The 24,045-nt window shown below is 38.7% G+C and overlaps 1 protein-coding gene across 4 annotated transcripts in view; it reads right to left on the minus strand.

Annotated features, from left to right (window-relative positions):
- Positions 1-24,045, minus strand: part of CSMD1 (CUB and Sushi multiple domains 1) — a 2,000,616-nt gene that overhangs the window by 277,401 nt on the left and 1,699,170 nt on the right. For all 4 annotated transcript variants that reach the window (XM_073336216.1, XM_073336215.1, XM_073336217.1 and 1 more), the window contains exons 35-37: positions 23,502-23,626; positions 22,730-22,826; positions 7,568-7,672 (exon numbers count right to left, since the gene is read on the minus strand). In XM_073336216.1, coding sequence (XP_073192317.1) covers positions 7,568-7,672; positions 22,730-22,826; positions 23,502-23,626 — 327 coding nt within the window. The remainder of the gene's footprint in view (positions 1-7,567; positions 7,673-22,729; positions 22,827-23,501; positions 23,627-24,045) is intronic.

The following is a 24,045-nucleotide window of genomic DNA, read 5'->3' on the forward strand; positions in this document are numbered from 1 at the left end:
AAAAAGAAAAGAAAAGAAATATATTAAAGAAAGTAATAAAAATAAACAATATGAAAATGTAGTTTCAAATGTTTTGAACTTAGAGAATGGAATGGAATAAAGTTTTATAATTACAGAGATTGATTTTTTTTCCTCTTCCCCAAAATTTTAAACTTATGGCCAAACTAAGGGATCCATTCCCCTCTTGATGCATATACGTAATTCCCAATAACATTAATGGGAGTTATGTATGTGCATCAGGGGAATAGATGCTTAAGGCTCCATACCATAAGGGATTTACTCAGTCATGAGGTTGAATGTCATGGTTTATTGTCTGAAAAATAAAATTAAAACAATACCCTGCAGATGTCTTTAAAATTTGGTGATGAATCAGGGTAAGTGCGCTGATTTTATTCATACTCAAAAGCAGGACAAAGACAGGACAAAGCAGCAGGTTATAAAAGGATTCTCAGGGCCACACAGGGGAAAGGGATAGACAGCAGAGGCCACAGAAGGTGAGCTGACAAAAGAAGGCTCCACGTTTCAGAGCACAAGCCATCCACTGGAACAGAAGAACTTTGCATGGTCCAAAAAACTCTGACCCCAGTCCAAAGAATTCTCTGGAGTGCTGAGGAAACTGAGTCAGGGAAATGCATTTAGGTTTTTTTTTAATAGATTTGTATATTTCTTGTGCTATTACAGAGCAATGTTGCGTTCAAGTCCTGTTGAAAGTCTGTGTTTGTTATATGCTACACCTACCATGTAGCCCCTTTAAGAGGCAAACCAGAAGGCTCACCCCTTTAGCTGGAGTTGTGCGATATGGGGGTATCTTTGAAGATACCGCTGGTCCTGGGGTTATCATCAGTGGAACTGGGAGTAGAGGGCCCATGTCCCTTAGAGCCTTGTTATTAGTGGGTCATTAGGGAACACAGAATGTGGGAAGCAACTTACCCACATGAACAGAGCAGAGCACAGGGTTTAATAAAATTCTACTTGTTCAAATTAACATGCATTCAGCTTCACTCTTTGCTAAGGAAACACTAGGGGCCTAAGGCAGGTGGGCTGTGTTTCCATAAAGGGATAACAGATTGAGAGTCAATGCCCAGGAAATGTGCCAAACAGGCCAAGGGAGGAAACAGGCTGTAGCCTACTGAGACCCAGGAAAGCTTAAAGCATAAATGGGGGTTCAGTGTCTGGATCCCGTAACAGCAATCTGGAGATCTTCCAGCAGTGGGAGCCTGACCAGATCGGTGAAACTGCACAGCTCAAAACCCATGGCTTCTTGTTCCTATCAGAGGAAAACTGGAAAGAAATAACAGAGGAAATGACAATTCAGGAAGAATGGGGCTGAAGATCCCTGTTCAAAACACTGGACTCCTTTATTTCAAAGTAGGTACCACCAAGCTGGAGATGTCAGGAGGGGGAAGGATGTTTGTGAAGGGAAGGTGGGGAGAAGAATCGTACAAACCTCAGGTAGCTGAATGGCCAAAAGCCTGAGCAGTCAGCAGCAAGCACTAGCCCATATGTGCACCCCCTTACTGTTTATAGTACCAGTAAAGTGTGCTTGGCTCTGCTTCCTTCTTGGGTGGCTCCTTCAAATAAGGGCAGAAATGTTCCCCTTATTAAGATGGGAAGATAACCTATGTGTAAGTTTTACTTATTTTGTGCTTTCTGTATGGCTGTATAATACATGTTATAATAAAGAATGCTTAAGGTTAGAAAAAAGAACTGTTCTATGTAAAAATGGCAATTTCTTATTGTGCAGACCTGCTTGCTTTCTGTATTCACAGTCACACCTTCTTTCTATACTCCTGCTGGTTCTGCAGAGACAATACAGTCTTAGGAGAAAGAAAATTATTCTTTATGACTGTATGTCAACAGAATAGTTAAATAAGCTCCAGTTGCAAAATCTCTACCTTGAGTTGTACAGAGGTGTACATCTGAAAAAATACCAAAAGTTAAATCCTGACCCCACTACAGTCAATGGGAGTTATGCCATTGTGATTTCAATGGAGCCAGGATTTCAGCCTCTCATTACTGCTATAATACACGTCAGATGCATCAGTTATTGGTGACTATCTATGAGCCAAACTGAGCACAGCTTGACTTTCAGATCACAGAGTTTTGTAGCACTGGCAAATAGGGGGACAAACAAAAACGTAAAATTCCCCACCACCACCAAAACATTTTTGACTTGTAACTGAGCACAACTGAGCTGGAGTCACTGGCAGACTATAAAACTGAACCTCACAATGCCGTTTTCACAGTCTTTTTTGAAAGTAAATTTGCATTTTATAAGCTTTTAGGCTACATTATACTTAAAAGTGTACAGCCTGTGTGTATTGTATCTTGGAGGCACAGAACCCCAAAACATGACATTCATTAAGGTGTTGATCTTTGTGTCTCCTAAGCAAAGAAGTGAAGGAGACCTGCATAGCTTATATCACTTAGTAATACCCTAGACTCATTCACTCTGATTCTTCTCTCATTTACACTGGGGTATCTCCACTGAATTCAATGGAATGACTTGTTATTTACAGTGGCGGATAGAATTAGTTCTATTTGAGAGATGGTCTCTCTGTAAACACAACCTCCCATGACAGCTATCCCAATAGTACAAGGAAACTGTCAATTGCAGAGGAGGCTATACAAAAACTAAGACAAAGACAGAAGCAAATAAATCACTACTAACACTGCCGCATTCAGGGGTAAATGAAAAAAAGAATCAACCTCCTTGCCCAAGCTTTCCCTCAATATTACCCTCACTCACACTTCATATTAAAACAAAAACAAAATAATCCTCATGCTGTTTCTTGCCAGTGCATTCTTAACACTATGTGGTTAAAAAACTGTGGGTGATACATTTCTCACTGATTTTTGAGGATGAATTAACTTATTCCTAGGTAACTGAAGGGGAGCTGATGTCCTTGCTAATAGTTGGTGCCCCCAGTGACAAGAGTCCACTGTGGACTGCCATATTTGCATTTACCTATGGAGAAATCGGAAGGCATTGGGCCTGAGCCTTGATGTTCATAGTATGGGAGCAATTTCTCACATGGAAATGGGGTACCCGAAGTCTGGACTCTTAGACATTGCATAAAGAATAGGTTAAGGGGGTATCTGAGCAGAGTGGGCCTAATCCTATTATTATGCTTATGTAGGGTGTCAAGGTTCCTTCCCCACTCTGAAGTCTACGGTACAGATGTGGGGACCTGCATGAAAGACCCCCAACGCTTATTCTTACCAGCTTAGGTTAAAAACTTCCCCAAGGTACAAACTTTGCCTTGTCCTTGAACCGTATGCTGCCACCACCAAGCGTTTTAAACAAAGAACAGGGAAAGAGCCCACTTGGAGATGTCTTCCCCCAAAATATCCCCCCAAGCCCTACGCCCCCTTTCCTGGGGAAGGCTTGATAAGAATCCTCACCAATTTGTTCAGGTGATCACAGACCCAAACCCGTGGATCTTAAGAACAATGAAAAATCAATCAGGTTCTTAAAAGAAGAGTTTTAATTAAAGAAAAGGTAAAAGAATCACCTACGTAAAATCAGGATGGTAAATACCTTACAGGGTAATCAGACTCAAAACAGAGAATCCCTCTAGGCAAAACCTTAAGTTACAAAAAGTCACAAAAACAGGAATATACATTCCATCCAGCACAGCTTATTTTACCAGCCATTAAACAAAAGGAAATCTAACGCATTTCCACCTAGATTACTTACTTACTTAACAAGAGTTGTAAGGCTGCATTCCTGATCTGTTCCCAGCAAAAGCATCACACAGACAGACAGACCCTTTGTTCCCCCCTGTCCAGATTTGAAAGTATCTTGTCCCCTCATTGGTCATTTTGGGTCAGGAGCCAGAGAGGTTACCGTACCTTCCCTTTATATTTATGAGGTTGCCTCCCCTTAGGTATTTGGTTGTGCTCCTTGTTGCCAATGTAGGAACCAGCCTGGCTCAATATCAGCAGAGTATTTGTTCAGGTAGCTACCTAAGTTCTTTGGTTAAAAGTTAATAAAGTTGTAGTCTTTGCTTTACCATATTTGCATGTCTGAATCTCTCACTTCCCATGTTTGGGTTAATTTAACACTAACTACATAATAATATACAACAGTGTTGAGAAGAGGCTCTTATTCTGCCAGACCTCTGCTTTCTGAGAACATTTTGAACCTCTGGTTTACAGCTTCTGTAGTATATATCATTGAAGCAGCAGATAACTCTTCATAGATCTAGAATTTAAATGCACTGGGAAGACTTTTTGGACTTAGTGGAAATTTAGATATTATTTGATGCACGGATTATTGACACAATACACTGTAATGGCTACTTCTCAGCTGTTGCATTCTATCATGCACCATATACAAGCTAGCCCCAAACCAACATAATTAAAACCATCATAAAGTTTTTATTGAGGGGAAAAATAACATTAACAGATGTCTTTAAAAGTGTAGGCAGTGTTTGTTTATAAGTGTCCATAGGAGTGTCTGAAAATGCTAACTTATTTTTGCACTTTTATATTTTAAATGTTGCAGAATTGATTTTTTTTCTACATTTTAAGTAACCCAGGAAACAATAAATAATATTAATAATAAATCTCCCCAAATGCTTTACAGCTGACCTCTAAGATCAGAAAAGGCTTCAAAGGTACAGATATATGGAAATAACTAAAATAATATTCTCTTTAGCAGGAACCACATTGCTAGCATAATATATGCAAACAAGATCCAATCAAAGTAAAAAATAGATACTAAGAACATAACACAACATTCACAATAGCTGATAGACCTCTCAGAGGTCAATCAAAGTTACATAACATACTTACTCAAGCAATATCACTAAAACATAACATTTATAATACCTAAAAGTTTGCTGGGCACCTCACAGAACAAAGACACAGTCACTGTCTGAAAAAGCTTGTAATCTAAGTTTAAGATAATTGATGGTGACAAACAGTAGGGAAACCATTATAGAAAAACCCTAAAGATTTTTGGCCTTGATCCCGCAAAGCAATTAAGCACATGAATAATTCCATTAATGTCACAGGAATTACTCAAGTGCTTAAAGCTATGCACATGATATGTGCTTTGTTGAAATGGGGGCATAGTAGTGAACATTATTCTAAATCCAACAGAATTTAACAGAGAATAGCATCCATTCCCAAAACATTTTTGGATCATCCTATAGTGTTGGCCTAGAGGATCAGGAATAGGAGCACATTCCACTCTTGTGAGAAATGTAAAAAGGAAACATCAAGCCTATTGGTTAAGGGAGGGGTGGGGTGTGATTTAATGAGACAAGATTAAATGAGTATAGAAAGACAAATTTATGTAGGATCTTGAGGTGAGTACAAAAAGTTAAAATTTGATGAGATACAGAAAGGAAGCCAATGGAAAGATTTGAAAAGGAATTGTATGTCATAGTCACATCATGCATCTAGGAAGACAAAATAATCACTGTGTACTTTAAGTTAAGAAAGCAAGTCTTATCCAAGACAGAAAGAAATACTAATCCAACCATGCTGCCAAAAGCAAAGCATCATGAAGAGGACCCATCCCAAGATACTATGGTAGCTAATTTATTCCTTCATTAGGGATGGGGGAGAAGAATGCAGGCTAATCAACTGACATAAAGGAGCAAATTCTGTTGTATAACTCTCACCAGAAAAATCAGTAATAGGACAAAGTCCTCTTTTATCCACAATCAGGATGATCTCAAAATGAAACCCTAAGTAAGATAGCACAATGCACTAATATAATCATCATAAAAATAGAACTGTTTCTTGTCCCATCTGGAAACAACAACAAATAGCATAGTTAGAAATGACATATTCAATTCTGACACCATCTTTGGGCTATGTAAAGATTGAAAAAGACTCAGTAGTAGTGATTATTGTTTTTGTATTTCTCCAACAACTAATATAATGCCCTGTAAAAAAGCTTATTATCTTACCATCTATTTCACTGTGTAATGTAAGCCCCTTTTATCATTTCACTTTTTTTGTAATGATACTGAACCAGATGCCAATAACAAGGAATGAAAAATTTCTACATGTGTAAAGAAAATAAAAGTCAAAATATTTTAATAACATCTTCCTTTTGTATCAGTCAACAGTGTTAAAAGTAAGCCAGAAGGCTCAGAATAACCTTAAGCATAACAGATAAGAGCATTCTTCAGCTATAATTCAGCTATGTATATTAGCAATTATATTGACTTCTGGCATAAAATAAAACACATATCTTAACATCTACAGATGTTTTCAAAATATATCAAAGTAGCAGATTTTCAAAACACATCCTACTATAAATGGATGTTTTGATATCATTTTGCACCATTATTAGAGTAGTCATTTTCAAATAAATTGCAACAAACTTGCATACAAATGGTAGTAGTAAGTAGGGGAATTGAACCAGAGTGTGAGGCTGCCCTATGGTTTGTGTCTGGTTCAGAATATTTATCATCAGCTGGAAATCTGGCCTCTAAAATTTTGTGCATAAGTTTATGTTCTAGATAATCATTTATCTCAATTTTAAAGGATATTTATTAAAGCTTATCCATGTATTTGCTTGTTTGCAACTGCTTATTAAAGAAGATGAATATCAACATTAAGGTTTTTAGTGCATAAATGCATGTACTATAAGACTGAATTTCATAGAAAATTCTTATTTTTCTTTTGCAAGACAATGGAGTACCAGCATAACCAAACACTAAAGATGATTTGCAAATTTGATCATTGTTAACCCATTTATCAGACTATTACCTCATCCCCACATTCATTTTTTTAAATAGTCTTCTTTGCAATGCTTACCTCCAGTTAAAAGAAATAATAAACAAACATAATGCATTGACTTTACCACCATTTTATAGAAATTATTTTAAGTTTTAAAGAGGAAAAAGATACAAAATTAATGCATATATGACCTGAACAAAGAGTGTGTGCGGTTGTCCATTGGAATTTTATAAAATATCAAACCTGTTTAAAAAGGTACATAACTAAATAGCCCACAAAGTATATAAGATGGAAACACAGCTATCTCAAGAGTTAGATGTGCTGTGTTTGACAATGTCCATTCTGGCTTCTATTGCCCATATCACCAATGCATCTTAAATGAGAACTATAATAGTGTTTGTAGCCATCAGTGCACAACAATATTTATCATAACTGCAGCTATTTCACTCCAATGAATTAGCAGGATTTTCAGGATGGGGGCCATGAAGAAAAATATGCACATATGAATGGGGGAAAAGCATTTAGGGTTATCCATCTGCTTTTCCATAATCTTGTTAAGTATAAATGTAGTGCTTAAAAAAAATGTAAAATGTGATCTGAGTTTCCAGAACTATTAATCTGAAACACCATATGACTATACTGATAGACAACATGCTGAAAGTTTTCTTGTAGATTTTTTATGTATTTCTACTTTATGAAAAATTGTTTTGTGAAGGCGGAACTTCTACTGGTTTTAAACTTGCTTGTTTTTTAAAGATATAATTCAATAGGTATCAGTTTACATCTGCAGCATCCAAGATCAAATTTGGTAATTAGATTTAAAAAAAAAAAAAAGAATGAGTCAAGCAACAGACAGTCTTACTTTTGTACTCCAGGTGAAAACCAGCTGCTGCCACACTAATATCCGAGTGAAAGTGCAGGTAAAGTTGATTGGAGGTGCTGTTCAACAATGCTGGCACCGTAGTACCTGCAATAAACAAGACAGTTTCACCTGTGGTATGTAGTACGTTGCAATATGGTAACTTTTTAAAAGAAATTCCTACCGTTTTACAGAAACATAAACACTAGCCTATTCTCTCCTCATTATGTGTCATATCATACCCTGGATTTTTAAAAAGCTCCAGGTAAAGTCTGATGACATGATAGGACAGTAGGGAGTTATGCAAGTGCAGCCAGAGCTAAATCCTACTATATTTACTCACATGCATAATCCCATTGACTTCAAACGCATTATCCACATAAGTAAAGTAAAGGATTTAGCTCTGAAATGAAGCTCCAATGTCATCAGTTCTTTCTTGTCTGTACATAAGTTCAGAATGGAAGCTGAGAGTCTGGGGGGAAGGAGACATCCATCCCATCATTCTGAGACACTAATTTTCTCTGTTTCTGTTCTCTTTAACTCCCACTTCACACAGTAATGCTGCTGCACACTTCTATCCCCAAAAGAGATAGAATGTTATCACAATGGCCTGTGAACATCAATGGTGATTGTGCAAAATGATTATTTTCTCTTTTTATGAGATCAGAAAGAGATATTTTTGCTTTACCTTTGAATTTTCATTCTAAGATCCTCCATGTCAGACAGTGTTCATAGTGTGGCGTTCCCTGTCTCCATGGCAACCAGGGGTAGACCTGATCTTTGCTCAGAAAGAACTTTCCAGAATAGGGTGACCAGCTGTCCCGATTTTATAGGGACAGTCCCAATATTTGGGGCTTTTTTTTATAAAGGCTCCTATTACCCCCCAACCTCTGTCCCGATTTTTCACACTTGCTGTCCACTCACCCTATTCCAGAAGGATAGCTTCCAAAGCTGAAAAAAACCCTAACCATATAAATGCTTTAAAGTGCTATGTAACTCAAACCATTTGCAGCAGAGCCTGGACATAAGATTTAGGGATTTTCTGTTGGAACACCCTCTTCCCTTTAAAATTACTTAACAAATTAACAATAGCCAGAAAATGCTCTGGACATAATGCAATCCTCCGAGGAAGGGCCATACTGTCTTTCATAGAGGGTCTAGAATGAAAATTCACAGGTAAAATAGAATTTTCCCTCTCTCGGTCTTCTCCATGTTACACCATTTTCATAGTAGGATGCAGAAAGTAGAAAGTCACCCTGAGAGTGGGCCAGACTATTCAATTTACTCATGAGGGATTGAAAAGGAACTTGCAGGTTACTGGGGCACCTTGTGCCATAACACCTTCTACCAAATGCTGGATCAGCAGGGCTGATGATGTCCATTCTATTCTCTTTGAAGAAGTATAGACAGAAGACTCTATAGTAGTCTTATAGACCTATTCATAATACTTGTGTGATTGCTCCACCCATAAAAACAGCTGGAGTGCATGTTAATGAGAAAAGCTGTATATGAGGCTTTGAATGTGTCTGCTATATATACACTTTTATTCCGCTGTAGGATCTGTTCATATGTAACTCATGCATATCTACTTCCTTAGAATATTTGCATTCAACCAGAAATATAGTACTATCACTTCCTATTATATGTGGGAAATTGTGGTGAGTTTGGGGATGGAGGGCTGGTTAGTTCATAGAACGATCATATTTGATAAAACACGTAACTGAGGTTTCACTGAGATCATGCCAAGCTCCAAACCACTCTTGGACAAGAACATGGTGACAAGGAAAGATACTTTCAATGCAAAGAAGAGAATTACTAACTGAAGCTGAAAGGTGGTTTTATTAGGACTTGTAGTACACAAATAAAGATCATTACAGGAATCTGCATATTGCCAGAAGACTGATAATATTGGTGGTTCTCAGGTATCTGATATGTGATGTTGATGAGTGGTTCTGATGTGTTTGTGTCTTTCCAAAAAGTGTTTGCCTTCAGCCCACGGCCCAAAAAACACTAGAATGGCCTTTGCTTCAACTGTGTCGCTTATCACACCAGCATCTAAATTTTTTCCAGTAATACAAAGACACCATTTGTATCGTGAATTTTCTCTAAGATGCCATTCTTAAATTGTAGTTCCTTCCTCTCAGCTGAGAAGTTAGGCAAGACTGTGTATTGGTTCAGGATAGGTTCCTGTTGCACTGTGTGTGTGTGTGTGTGTGTGTGTGTGTGTGTGTGTGTGTTGGGAGTTTGACAGGTGGTTCTAGTTATATCTAAATCAAGTCCAAGAACCGAGACCTGAAGGTCATGAGAAGGTGATTATAATCATTGTGTCCTGTTTCTTCACAATCTTCTTTACCACTTTAACTCTCATTGGCTGAGGGGTGAGAGAGACATAAATGAGTACTTTTGGACCCTTTCTAAGATAAAGGAACCACAGCCTTTGCTTTTCATTGTCTCTTCTTTGTGTAGTATCTCTTTTGGTTTTCCAGTTAGACTTAGATGCACAAAGGTTCATCAATAGTCTATTGACCTGTGATGCACCAAAAAGTTAGGTGATATAGACTACACTCCCTCACTTCTATGAGTGTCTTTCTGAACTAGCTGACCCTTATGCTCTTTCTTGGGGAAGAACTCTGAGGAACAGAGCAAAAGCTTCTGCCTAGTACATGAACAAGACACCCCTCCCAGACACCTGCCCCCTTTGTGGTATAAGGGAGACTCTGGCACACGTGTACCTGGAGTGCGCCGGGTTGCAGCCCCTATTCCGGCTCCTCCTAGATATTTTATTATGGTTTTAGTTGCACTTTTCCCCTCATCTGTGCACATATGCACTCCCTATCCATGGCCCCACAAAGTCACAGGACCTCCTTGTCAGCCTCCTCCTAGCCCTGGCCAAAATGGCCATCTACAAAACAAGGGAGAGGAGGTTGGCCGATGGGGTTTCTTGTGACTGTGGGGCCTATTTCTGTTCTTCAGTCTGTTCACACATACAGGCAGCGTTCCTTTGGGTGGCGTCCGCTGGCTCCCTGGACGCCTTTGAGGAGCAGTGAGTGTTGTCCGGGGTTCTCTGCTCGGTGTCCCCATCAGGTTCCCTTCATTTAGCCCTGTGACCTCACTCCCGTTCCCGTTATCTCATTAGTTGTCCCCCACACTTATTTGGAATCCTGGACTTGTGGATCCTCCCATTAGGCTGGGGGGAGGTCCTTTAGTAGTGGGCGGGCAGAAGCCCGCTCACCTCCTGGATACCAACAGGACATGAACAAGACTACTGCTCTAAGCAGTGGTAATGGTAATCTGCCTTTTTAGCAGTTATATACACATAACATTTCTGAAGAATCATCTGCTGGAAACGAAGGAGCAAATTTGATGGTCCACAGCACGAGACAGGTTATACTTGATGTCACATCCCCTTAGTGTGTCACATCCCCTTGACTCCTACAGGAATCAAGATATGTACCCCCTATACGGGATACACTATCTGTATTGATTACAAACTTCTCTGGACTTGACAGGGTAGCAATTAAATAATATAAAGAATGAGTTCACCAAAGAGATGCTAGTACTGGATTTGGACCAAGATCTTTATACACTGATTTGCTCCAATTACTGGCTGAAAACAAAGCAAATTTGATGGCAGGTATTCACATGTGAGAACCAACAGCCAAGAAGCTGAGTCAGATTTTATCTTAGAAATGGGGTGCTAATGTTTGGCAAGTCAGACACTATCTTTCATATTTCCTTTAAAATAAAGATTGTCTTGGGTGATAAACTTAGATGGCAGACTTTTGTTACCGCTGTATGTTGGCCCTTCCACTTATTCACTCAAAGTCATGGTGGTGGGAGAACTGTGTGTGTAAATAAAGCCACGGGTGCTGCATAACAGGAAGCCTCTCTGAGCTTTATTGGGGCAGTCAGCGGGCCCCAGGAAGAGGGGCAGGCAGAGGACCCTGTTACAGGAAGCACTCTTTATTGAAAATACTTCTTCTTGTAGCAGAAGCTAAAGTATCTCATAAGAATGGCCATACTGGGTCAGCTTAATGGTCCATCTAAGCCAGTATACTGCCTCTGACAATAGCCAGTGCCAGATGTTTCAGAGGGAATGAGTAGAACAGGGCAGTTATTGAATGGTTCATTCTCTGTCATCCAGTCCTAGCTTCTGGCAGATGGAGGTTTAGGGACACCTGGGGCAAGAGGTTGTGTCCCTGACCAGCTTGCCTAGTAACCATTAATGGACTCTAAGAACTTATCTAATTCTTTTTTTAACCCACTGATACTTTCGGCTTTCACAACTTTGCATGGCAATCAGTTCCACAGGTTGTGGTGTCTGAAGTATCTCCTTATGTTTGTTTAAGCCTGCTTTCTATAAATTTCATGGGGTGACCCCTAGTTCTTGTGGTATGTGATCAGATAAATAACACTTCCCTATTGTTTTTCTCTGGCCTATTCAGGATTTTATAGACCTCTATCATATCCCTTGTAGGCATCTTGTTCCTAAAGAGATCAGTCCCCATCTTTTTATTTTCTCCTCGTATGTAAGCTCTTTCATTTGTGTTGCCTTTCTCTGCACCTTTTCCAATTCTATTAAATCTTTTTTGAGAAGGAGCAACCAAAACTGCATGCAGTATTCAAGGGGTGGACGAACCATGGATTTATATAGCGGCATTATGGTATTTTCTGTCTTATTGTCTATCCCTTTCCTAATGGCTCCTAACATTCTGTTAGATTTTTTGACTGCCACTGTACATTGAGCAGATGTTTTTAGAGAACTATTCACAATGACTCCAAGATCTCTTTCTTCCGTGATAACAGCTAATTTAAATCCCATTATTTTGAACGTTTAGTTCGGATTATGTTTTCCAATGTGCATTACTTTGCACTTATCAACACTGAATTTCATCTGCCATTTTGTCACCAAGTTTAATGAGATCACCTTATAACTCTTTGCAGTCTGCTTTAGATTGCTGGTTGTTTTGCGTATGTGTGTTCTTGTGTGTGCATGCCCACAATGGGCTCTCAGCTGAGCACAGACCTGAACAATAAGATACTTCATCCAAGACTTTCAGAGTTGAGACCGTGTTTTGGTGGGAATATTCCCTCAGCTAGAATGATTATACCATTTACTAAGGAAGCCTCAGCAGGCTTAATCTTAGGGATATTAATGAAGACCTTTTAGTTTGTAGGTACAAGTAGGTCATTTGAGGGAATCTCTACTCTGCCTTAATCCCTCTATCACAAACCAAGAGATGAAAAATTACACAGCTTTTCTTCAATTTTGCAAGGTTTCTTGTTGTTTCATTATTTATTTTCACAAACAGCTGTAAATAGAGCTGGTTGGGAATTTTTCAACAATGTTTTTTTAATTGAAAAATGCTGATTTGTCAAAAATACAACTTCATGAGAATGGGTCAGTTTTGACAAATCTCTCAATTCAATTTTTGTTTTTGAAAAAAAGTAATTAAATTGTCAAGATGCCCTACATTTTCTAAACTAAACATTCTGATCCTCTGGTTTAAAAATTTTGATAATTAGAGTAAAAATAAATAATTTTAAAATGGTCAAAATCTAAAAAAATCCACTTCAATTGACTTCAACTTTTTTTAAAAAAAGATTTTCATTCATGAAATTTTTCAAGATTTCTACTTTTCGTTCCAATTCAGGATGGGATTTTTTTTAATTTTTTTCCAGGAAGGGAAAACAGTTTATTTCCCTAGCCCTACCTGTGAAGTGAAATCCCCATTTGTGCTTAATTCTGACAAGTTTAGTTGAGAGTCTAAGGGATTTTGCTCCAAGTCCCAGCTTGAGAGATTTCTCCTTCTTTTTAGTGGATCTAGGAGACCCTCTCATGCAAGATTTTGCCTTGTTCTGCTTCTTTAAGAGCTGGTGTGAGCAGTACTTTTGCCACCTGTCCATGGGCCATACCCCTATGAGAATGAAGTAGAGCTGTGTGAAGGGGAGCGCACATATCCAGGGAGATTGAAATGACAGTCTGTAGGCATGTACCCTGCAATTCTCCTGAAGGAAAAAGGGAGTTACTTCATAACTTTCAGTGGGATCCCTGGAGTCTGGATGGGGAGAAGTAGTAGGTTCAGCTCCCAGGATAGAGAATCTGAATCGGTTCACCTCATGCTTCCTGCTGCTGTGTCCAGGCTGAGTGGGGACCAAACATGCTGAATGTAGAGTGAGGGAGAACCACTGGAGACAAATGGTTCATTGGTATTAGAGAGGTTGCAGGAGACAGCATCTTTCATGGCACGTGAGGCCTTCCAGATAAAACAGTTTATGGGAAGGGATGATGTTTTGTAGCCTTCTCATTCATCCCAGCATGGACCTTGCCCACCTGTTGGCTGGGAGCAGGAATTTCTTTCTCTGTGTTGCTATGGGGATTGGGGATCTTGCCTTCCCTCAACATTCAGGAAGCTTGTTTTCCTGCTTGCCCTGCAAGCTGTGTGGATAGAGTCCCATGTGCAGGGGAGAAGCAGGGGCTTTGAAAAATCTTACCTTCAATTCCATGCAACTGCTTGGGGCTTGTCTCAATGAAGGAAGCTCCATGTGGCCTGCTCAACTGCCTCAGCATAGACCTTGCCTACATGCCAGCTGGGATCTAGCTTCTCTGCAGCCTGCTCAGCATGGACTTCACCCACATCCTTGTTGGGACCTCGGTTCCTGAGGTCTCTACTATTTCTCAGTGGGGAGGTGAGAAGAGAAGCTGTCCTTCCAACCACACACATCATTAAAAATATTTTGCAAATCCTGTGAGACCTCTGCTACAAAAAGAAAGTGGGAGTCTGTCACTCATGCTTCTTGGGGGCAGAAAATTCTGGAGAATCCTTCTGAATTCTAAGGGGCAATCCAAAGCCCAGGCTCAGGGCAAAGGTCTGCCCCCAGTTACTATGGAGACAGGGAAGTCCCCACTATGAAGACTGTCTGACATGGAGAGGACTGAAAAAATTATTAGAAAACAGAGGCTATAGATTAACTTACAATATTGTCGTAGTGCTACTCTGATTCAATGCAAATTTACCAGCTTGTCTAACTCCAACTAAACCCTTCAGTGTGAAAGGCAAAGCAATTCTTCAGGTATTAATAAAATAGAAAATTACAAGTAAAATTGGAAACATGCAAATCAAATTCCTAGGAATCAAACCAAATGCTAGATTCTGCCTCTTAGACAAAGCTCTCCCATTCATCTCCTGATGTGGAACAGCTCTTCACTGCCTGCTACCCAAGTCTGTGTAAAGCATATAATCTGAACAAGGGCTGTTTAGTGCACATAATTCCACTCTGTCCATTAGGTACATTGGCCCTTCTGCATACACCCTTCGCCAGACTACCCTTTCTCAATTACCTTAATTGTGCATATTTGGTGTAGTAGTGTGATGTAGCCTCTCACAATTCAAGCTACTTGGTATCAGAAAATATAGTTAAATAATTCATTCAGCAGATTTAGTCAACTATTGAGTTAGTTAAATATTGCAAATAAGTAATAATAATAAAATTCACTAAAACAGCAATAGTCACTGAATAACATAATCAAAGAATATTATTTATCCAGCTGTAGTCATTAAGCAATAAAACTCCCTCCAATCAGAGAGCATGATTTTCCATTCGAGTAGAGTACTTTTACACTTTGGTTGAGACAATACCATTTCAGTAGAATTGATTAATCTATAACAAATAATGTACTACTATCAAACACAGACACACAAACACACATATTTGTCTGAACTAACAATGACATTTGTTAAACTGGCAAAAGTCATTGCCTGTTTTACAAAAGATCTGCTTTGTCTAATCTCAAAACTTCCTTTTGTTCTGAACTTTCCAGCTGACAGTCTATTCTGTTTGCTTGCATTTGATCTCTGTATTAAAACAGCAAACATTTAAAAGCCAATTTAAGAGCCAATCACTTGAAAAAAAAAACAAGTGTAGTTTAACAAGTTCCATGTCCAGTTATAATGATGTAACCATCAAGTAATCTGAAAACACTTCTACTAATTAAAACAAAGAAACTCTCCTTCTTGCTTACATTAATTACAGAGCTTCTTTCACCCACAAAATTAAGTTCTGAGTTATCTATAGGTTTGCATATGATAAAGTTTTCTGTTAAATTCTCAAAATAGATTGTGTATTTTGCTGATTTTTTAAAGATAATAGAGTGCCAGTTTCACTTCTATGTGAGAAGTGAACCAAAAGAGTACCAAAACTCAATTAATATTAACTACAAACATAATATGTGGTTTCTCAATTCTAAATGCCTCAGGGAACCTATAGAGATATCGGGTAGTATAACCTGAGAATTTAGGTTTCAAAAGAACTAGTTTCCCCACTAGGGCATCAGCTTCCAGCACTCACTGGGAGCAGGAAGGTGAGTAGGCTCAACTGCTCTCTCTCTTTCTTTTTTCCCCAACTCACATTGGGGAACTGTTACGGGGATCCTTATGGCCTGCTCTTCCCCTCCCACATGGGGACTCTTCCATACACACTAGTAATGACAGCAGCAGGTCTCCTTTGGCAGTGTCTTTATGAAAGTCCCTGTTTTCTCCCTCACAGAAGACTGTAGAAACAAGAACTGTAAGATGTACCTTCACAAAACTTATTACAGTTTTGTTACCTTGCTACTGTCCTCTGCCTCTAAAACAACATCCCCAGACCAAGGAAATTTGTTCCTGTAGGTTAAGCAAAAACTGCTAATCCATGCATCAGAGGAGAGAAAGCTGAGATGACAAGTGGACCCTGACAGTTCTAGACGTTTTTGACTTCCAGACATAATAGATAGTCCAAGACAAAAGGAATAGAAAACCATATCAGGCCTACTCTCTATTTAGCTGTCCAGCTACAAAATCTCTTCCAATTCACTGAGTCGATTTGATTGGTTAAAGGCTTTCTGCATTCCAACTGGATATTTTAAACCTTAAACTTTCAGTCTATTCCTCCCAGAAATATAAAAACCAAGCAGTCAGCCTGAGATGCTTCACAACTGATTGGAGAATCTCACCTCAAACTTGATGAAAGTGATCTGGGTAGACTGGGAGGCAGGACATATAGAGACCTATAAACAACTGAACACAAGCCGGGGCGATCAGCAGCATCTTGGGTCAAGCCTTGTCAGATTTTTCAAATGACCTTCTGTTGCAGTAGACTTAGAGATAATGCATAGAGAAATTCTTGACTCCAATTCATGATGAAAGAGACTGTCAATGGTGCTGGGTCTTCCTGTCTAACAATGGAGCAGAATCAGAGGAAGTTGCTGCTTTACTCAGAGGCAAAGAGATTTAGCCGAGGCTCTTTCCACGTACAGATAATACAGGAGTGAGGCCTTGAGGAATCACTTGTTTTGTTGACTATGAGAAATGTCAAGGAGTATGTCTTGTGTTGCTTCCCTGTCAAATGAAGAGTCATTGGATTGAACCAATGATGGGTTCAGGACTCCCAAAGCAAGATAACTTCCTGACATATCTAGCCATTTGTATCTATCCCCTTCTGGGCAATTGTGTCAAATACATCCAACAATCCAAAATAATTCCCTCACATGCTGCAAGGAAATACATAAGATTGCTCTCAAAGGGAAAATTGAAAGGACAGGGGTCTATTGATGTTACTCAAATAAGACTCATGTCATTCATAAAATTTAGTGTTTACCTAAAACAACAGTATCAAAAGAAATAGATTTGAAAGTATCCTGAAAGCATTGCTTCCTCTGAATATGTTGCTACTGATGATGATAAAAAGGAAGAGGAGAAGACTGGGAATATTGAGTTAATTGTAGGTTCCAAAAATCCCTGGCAAGTGCCTCTGCAACCTGAAGGTAGAGATGTTCTTTTATCCAGCAGACTCTGACACTACCAAAGATCTGGTTGTTGTAGTTTCTGAGCTTTTCAAGATATGGATCTGTTTTAACATTAAATAGATCAGAAGCTTCAAAGGAAGGTCTTGACTACAACTGTGGTATGACAGTGAGATTAAAAGATTTCAGTCAGGCATGATGGCACAGAGTCACTGCCATCCATACTATCCTTGCAAATTCATCCAGTTCATCATAGCATGCCTCAAAAATACCTGGTTTTCAGTCAGCCTTTTTAGCTACCTTTGTTTGTATGTCCATCAGATGGCATAGAGAACTAATAACTTCTCCACATCAGATAATTAGGGTGGGGCAAAATTGTCTATCTTTTAATCTTATCATAGATATTTATTTAGTACCAATTGCTAGCTCTCGTTAGTATGAACTGAAATTGTTGAAGCCATTTGTCTCTTTTATAACCTCAGCTCCAAACAATCTGACTCATAAGGAGGCACCTGTGTGTATACGGTAACACTGCTTCACTAAGTGGTTTAGAATTGGACACTGTCTTACAAGTGGGAAATTGCAAAGGCAGTTGTCAAGTGAGAAGGATAAACTATTTTCTCTTCAGAAGGAATATTATCAAACATCAATATGTGTCTACAAAAGTTATACTGAAATTCCAGAGGTAAACTCCAAAGACAATGGTACAAAATTCAAGGCATTACCACTAACCTAATATCATAATTGGTAATATCATAATTGAAAACAACAATTCTCACAATGTGTAATGTGTTTTCTAAACATGCATAACTTTGGATCAGTAACAAATTCTTTCTAGCAATGTATCAATTATTAATTTGGAGTAATTCAAACAGCAGTTTCATCTACAATCAAGACTCCGAACATTGCCACAGGTTGTACATTCAACCATAGAAATAACATACTGCTGCAATATGAACAGTTAATTTTCTTTTGTCTTCTTTTATGTGATTCATAGTAGAATACTGAGGAACCAACTTTTTCATCCAGATTTCCCTTGATGATTTACCTAGGACACATGAGATATTTTTGAATATCCTAAACTGAAAAGATTATTATTCAAATAGAAGTACCCAGGTATGCCAAGCTCATTCTTTTTCTTTTTGGAGAGGGACAATTTCCAGTTTTGATTATGGTCTGGTGGCCTGGGTATAAACTTAAAAGTTAATACAGTCCTCAGAACCTAGCAAATCTTCCATTGACGTCAATGGGAAATTTGCACAAAGATCAAAGTGGAATACAACTTTGAAAGAGTAACTAAGTGTTTTAGCTTTTTATCATCATTATTTGGTCAATACCCTATGGTCACATTCATTATCACTTCAAGGGACAATATGTGCCCCTTCAAGACCACCGCATTTCTGCCCTTATTTCTCTTCCTTCCCCATCCTTTCTCTTGTGTTTCTCCTCATTCCTTCTCTTCACTTTCTTCTCTGCAACATATTATAATTAGGGTTTCAACTTAACCCTCCAATGAGGTTATTTAGGGACGAGGGAGTCCAGACCTCTGAGTCATTATTTCAGGCTGTCTGGAGATTTGAGAAAACAAAGAGAAATATACCAATTACAGTGTTGAAAGCTTTAAAAAGTTACCCGAAATAGCCTTTCCAAATATTAATAATAATTAACATTTGAAATGTATTTCAACTCTGAAAAGTGACTAATTAAAATAACACCACAGCAGGGTCTCCCATAAGCCAGCATCCAACCCTAACCCTAACTCAGTTTCCTTACTCTTCCATTATCAAATAATCACCACAACTGGTGCACTGGAATTACACTCTTTTCCAATAGTCTGGATGATTAGCATAAATGAATGTTATCTCAAAACCCTTGTATTCCAGCCATCTTCTTCAGGGTCAACAGTCCCTTGTAAGGGCTTTTGCTCCTGTCCAAACAAAGGTAGGTTCAGTGAAGACTTTCCGTCTGGCTGGCCTGGAGACCTTTCCCCAGTGACTTCTGGATCCCTTCAGGCCTTTTCTGATCCCTAGTATCCTTGTGTGGGAGCTAAAGAGAGTCTGGGCTCCTCTCTAGTGAGGCATGCTTTCAGCTTTCCTCAGCAGTCTTGCTGCCCAGGTCCTCTGCACAGGAGCTAAAAAGCATCTCCTTGCTGTATGAAATCTCTCCCTGAACTCTCCTTGCTCACTAAACCCAGGCTGCTCTTTATGTCCTAGAAGGCTAGCTTCTGAATAACAAGTTACCCTACCATGTGACCCCAGGACTTACTCCCTTGACTTGGAGAAAGAGGCTCACTAGGCTGATCCTGACTGAGCCTCAAACCCCTTAAAAGATCAGCTCATTCTGTGACAGACAACTACCTATACCAGACTTCATCTCCTTTTTTGTATTCAGAGTAATTTATATTGATTTTAGAAACAAAAGTGATTTCTTTGCGTGTTTGACTCTTGTGAGCCCTGCAGATCCAACATGGCTATAAGAGACTGAGCTGGACTGGATCATCAGCAGTATTGTGTATGAAATTCTACTCAGTTACACATGTACAATTGGACAGGTGTTACTGAAGGAGTGATTGGAAGTCAGTTGAGTTTTATATGGTTTGCAATACAGTACAGAGAGCACAATCTGAAGACGATAGGACTGCACAACAGTTATTGAGAACATAATTATGTCTGCAGAACATTTAGTATTCATGAACCTACACAAGGGAGAAGGAACATAGCTTTACCATAAGATACCAGGTTAAGTTTGCAATAGCAGATTCCATCACACTCTGCAATATTTTTACTTGGGCCTTCTCTACACAGGAAAGTTTTTTCAATATCAGATAGGAATTTAAACTGATATAGCCATACTGGTATAATCTCCCATATGGACATACTCAATCCAATGTAAGTGTCTTTTTTCAGTTTAATTTATGTTGTTTGGGAACAGTTTAAGCTAAAGTGAAAACACCACTTTTATACTGGAATAAGAATGTGTACACGGGGGGTATAACAAAACTTGTATAATGATATTGGCATAATTGGTAAAACTTTTATGTAGATAAGCCCTTGTAAAGTAAGAACATTTAACATATCAGTTATTGAGAGAAAATAAACATAGAACTCTGCCAATATCACATTTCACAGTATACTGCATTTTCAGGCAGAACTGAGATCCAGAAGCTAAATTTACATTTTTTCATAAAAATAAGTTTCTAGCCATCTTCCAAATGTGAACCAACCAATGCAGTGTTGTCTGACCAAGAATATGTCTACGATGGAGGTGGAAGATGTAATTTCCAGCTTGAATAGACATAATCTGTGATTCTATGAATCTGCACTGGCTCTGCTTGAGATAGCATTCTAAAAACAGAAGTGTAGCTGCAGCAGTTGAGTGGCAGGATGGGCTAGCTGCCCTGAATATGCACCTATCAACTTGGCTGGGTATGTACTCATGGCAGCTCGCCCCTCCTGCCACCTGTCTCACCAGAGCTACACTCTATGTTTAGTGTGCTAGCTCAATCAGTGATACTGCAGGTATATCTGCTCAAACTGGGAATTACATCCCCAGCTCAAAGTGTAGCCATATATGCTTAGTCTGAGCACAACTTGGAAAAATAGCTCTGTGAAGGGCAAAGACCTTGATTTATCTCAATAAGGTCTAACTTTAAATGTAATGATGACAACTGAATTTTCAATACTGTTAACTCTTTCATGCCCAATTATGTTAGTTGTGCCTACCCCACAATCCCAAACTACTTCCCAAACCTTGTAAATTCCAAAAGCCTCAATTGCTTCTACTTAGCTGCTAAAATCATGAGCTTCCTTTCTGATTCTACAATATAGTTAAGAGCTTTCGGTATATTATTTTGCAGTGCACTGAAAATTAAACAATCAGAAGCAGCATCAAATACATTGTATTAATATCAAATTAAATAATATAGAGGCTACTACTGTATTAATTGATTAATTAATTAATTGTATTATTCATTTTCTTATTTAACACAATGTAAACCTTAATTTTAAAAGATATATGAAGCTACCACAAAATCTCACATACATATGTCCTGAAGTGCTATAGCTATGCCCCACAATAGAGATGAATCTTGGTGCAAAATAGATGAGCCTGGGATACAATTCATCAGTCCATCCTATGTAAGGTGTTTGCTCATGTTGGTGGTACTACAACACATTCCTTCAGTAAAAACATTACTTTATGATAGGGGAGTGATGCCAGAGATGTCTAATATGCTCATGCAACAACAAAGGGCATGGTTTGTAACATTTTCAGTTTACCAATTTTTTTCTGTTCTCTAAGTGTCTAGTGAGTTTACATGAATACTGAATGACTTTGTCTCCTCCCTAAAAGGATGAGTCTAAAAACGGCAAGGTTAAACCTACATTACCAAAGCAACCTGTATCAGCAGTGTAAGCCCACCTTACATCAGGGCAGCATATCTATATTGGGAGTTAGCAATGACGGGGAAGATTTTCAAAGGCACAAATGGTAGTTACAAAAAGAAAAGGAGGACTTGTGGCACCTTAGAGACTAACCAATTTATTAGAGCATAAGCTTTCGTGAGCTACAGCTCACTTCCTCAGATGCATATCGTGGAAACTGCAGCAGGCTTTATATATACACAGAGAATATGAAACAATACCTATTCCCACCCCACTGTCCTGCTGGTAATAGCTTATCTAAAGTGATTTCCAGCACAAATCCAGGTTTTCTCACCCTCCACCCCCCCACACAAATTCACTCTCCTGCTGGTGATAGCCCATCCAAAGTGACAACTCTTTACACAATGTGCATGACAATCAAGCTGGGCTATTTCCTGCACAAATCCAGGGGGATGTGAGAACCTGGATTTGTGCAGGAAATAGCCCAGCTTGATTGTCATGCACATTGTGTAAAGAGTTGTCACTTTGGATGGGCTATCACCAGCAGGAGAGTGAATTTGTGTGGGGGGGTGGAGGGTGAGAAAACCTGGATTTGTGCTGGAAATCACTTTAGATAAGCTATTACCAGCAGGACAGTGGGGTGGGAATAGGTATTGTTTCATATTCTCTGTGTATATATAAAGCCTGCTGCAGTTTCCACGATATGCATCTGAGGAAGTGAGCTGTAGCTCACGAAAGCTTATGCTCTAATAAATTGGTTAGTCTCTAAGGTGCCACAAGTCCTCCTTTTCTTTTTGCGAATACAGACTAACACGGCTTTTACTCTGAAATAGTAGTTAGACACTTTGAAAATCTCCCTAGGTGTAAGTACATTGACAAAATTATACCATTTCAAATTTACCACCTGAGACTGGAAAGCAGTTTAAAGAAAACATTGAAACTTTTCACATACATAGTCTGGTCACCATAAAAAGGTTGCATTTAGCCAGACTATATGCTTACCTGAAAAGCTCCCCAGTCGCGGTGCTGTCATATCTCCACCATCATAGATTTCAAGAGAGTCCCAGTTATGTTCTGTGGCAAAACTTATGACCTGGATCTGTAAAACAATGCCATTCAGTATTTGTTTTTCAACCCAAATAATTATATTTAAATGAATGCTCTAAAAATAAAACAAACAAAAAACTTAAAAAAAAAAAAACAGACACAAGCAAAATAAAACAAAAAAGCCCTGGAAAAAATGTAAATAAAAACAAAACTAAAATAAATTGATACTTATTCTCCTCTTTCTTTTATTTTGTATATTCATCTGCACTTGTGCAAAATTAGTGCAAAACAGCACACACATTGCAAAGATATAAATGAGTACACACGGTTCAAGAAAATGGAAAATCATGCTCCAATTATGGCCCCAGTCCTGCAATCAGATTAGCTACTGTAGACCTCTGCTTCTGTGCACTGCCCAGTTGACATCAATGAAGAGGTAAATGGGAGCAGGATCAACCTGCAGGATTGGGACCTATCTTTGCTATTCTACTTAGTTAAAAAAGAAAGCTGCTAGTGACTACTGAGGTTATATCCATTTTCTCTGCACAACAGAGTGAGCAAAAAAAGAAAAAGAAAAATGAGATTAGAAACTAACCATTGGTAAAAAAAATAATGAGGAGGAAAACAAAAACAAAACCCCCTAATTACTTTTTCCTGATTTGGCTGTGGGGGGAAGGGGATTGGGGAAGTGATTTAGTATTCCATGTTTGGCAGAATATGGACTTGCCTGAATACCTGATCCCTCAGTCACTATGATTTTCCACACACAATTTAAGCTGTTACCATAGGGTTCTGGATAACCGGGTGACAAGATAGTGCCCCTCCGTTCAGTGAAATTCCCATTGCATGGTACTGAAAGACAATATTTTCACAGATTATGTCAAAGCCAAAGACATTTAACTGGACAGAAAAGTAACATTAAATGTACAAATTGATCTAATGGTTATAACTCTCTTTTTATTACAAGTACGTAGATTTTAAGTTTTGGTCTGCATTTTGGAATGCAGCTTTCAGTTAAATAAAATGTAATCAGGACACTTAAGTCTAAAGTAGCTTTAATGTTTGCCTTACCTGATAAATCACAGTGCAGCACATTAAATAATATATTTATCGATAGCCCAGCATTTCCTCAGATTTCAAGAAAAGATTATATAGAATAATGGGTCTGTAAAATCAACTCTGCTTAGACCATTAAAGATAATTATAATTTAAATATTTGATGGTTTATTCTACTCTCCATACAGGCACATAACTCCAGTTGATACCAATGA

This window comes from Lepidochelys kempii, chromosome 3 (genome assembly GCF_965140265.1).
Source record: "Lepidochelys kempii isolate rLepKem1 chromosome 3, rLepKem1.hap2, whole genome shotgun sequence".
In the NCBI taxonomy this organism is placed as follows: Eukaryota; Metazoa; Chordata; order Testudines; family Cheloniidae; genus Lepidochelys; species Lepidochelys kempii.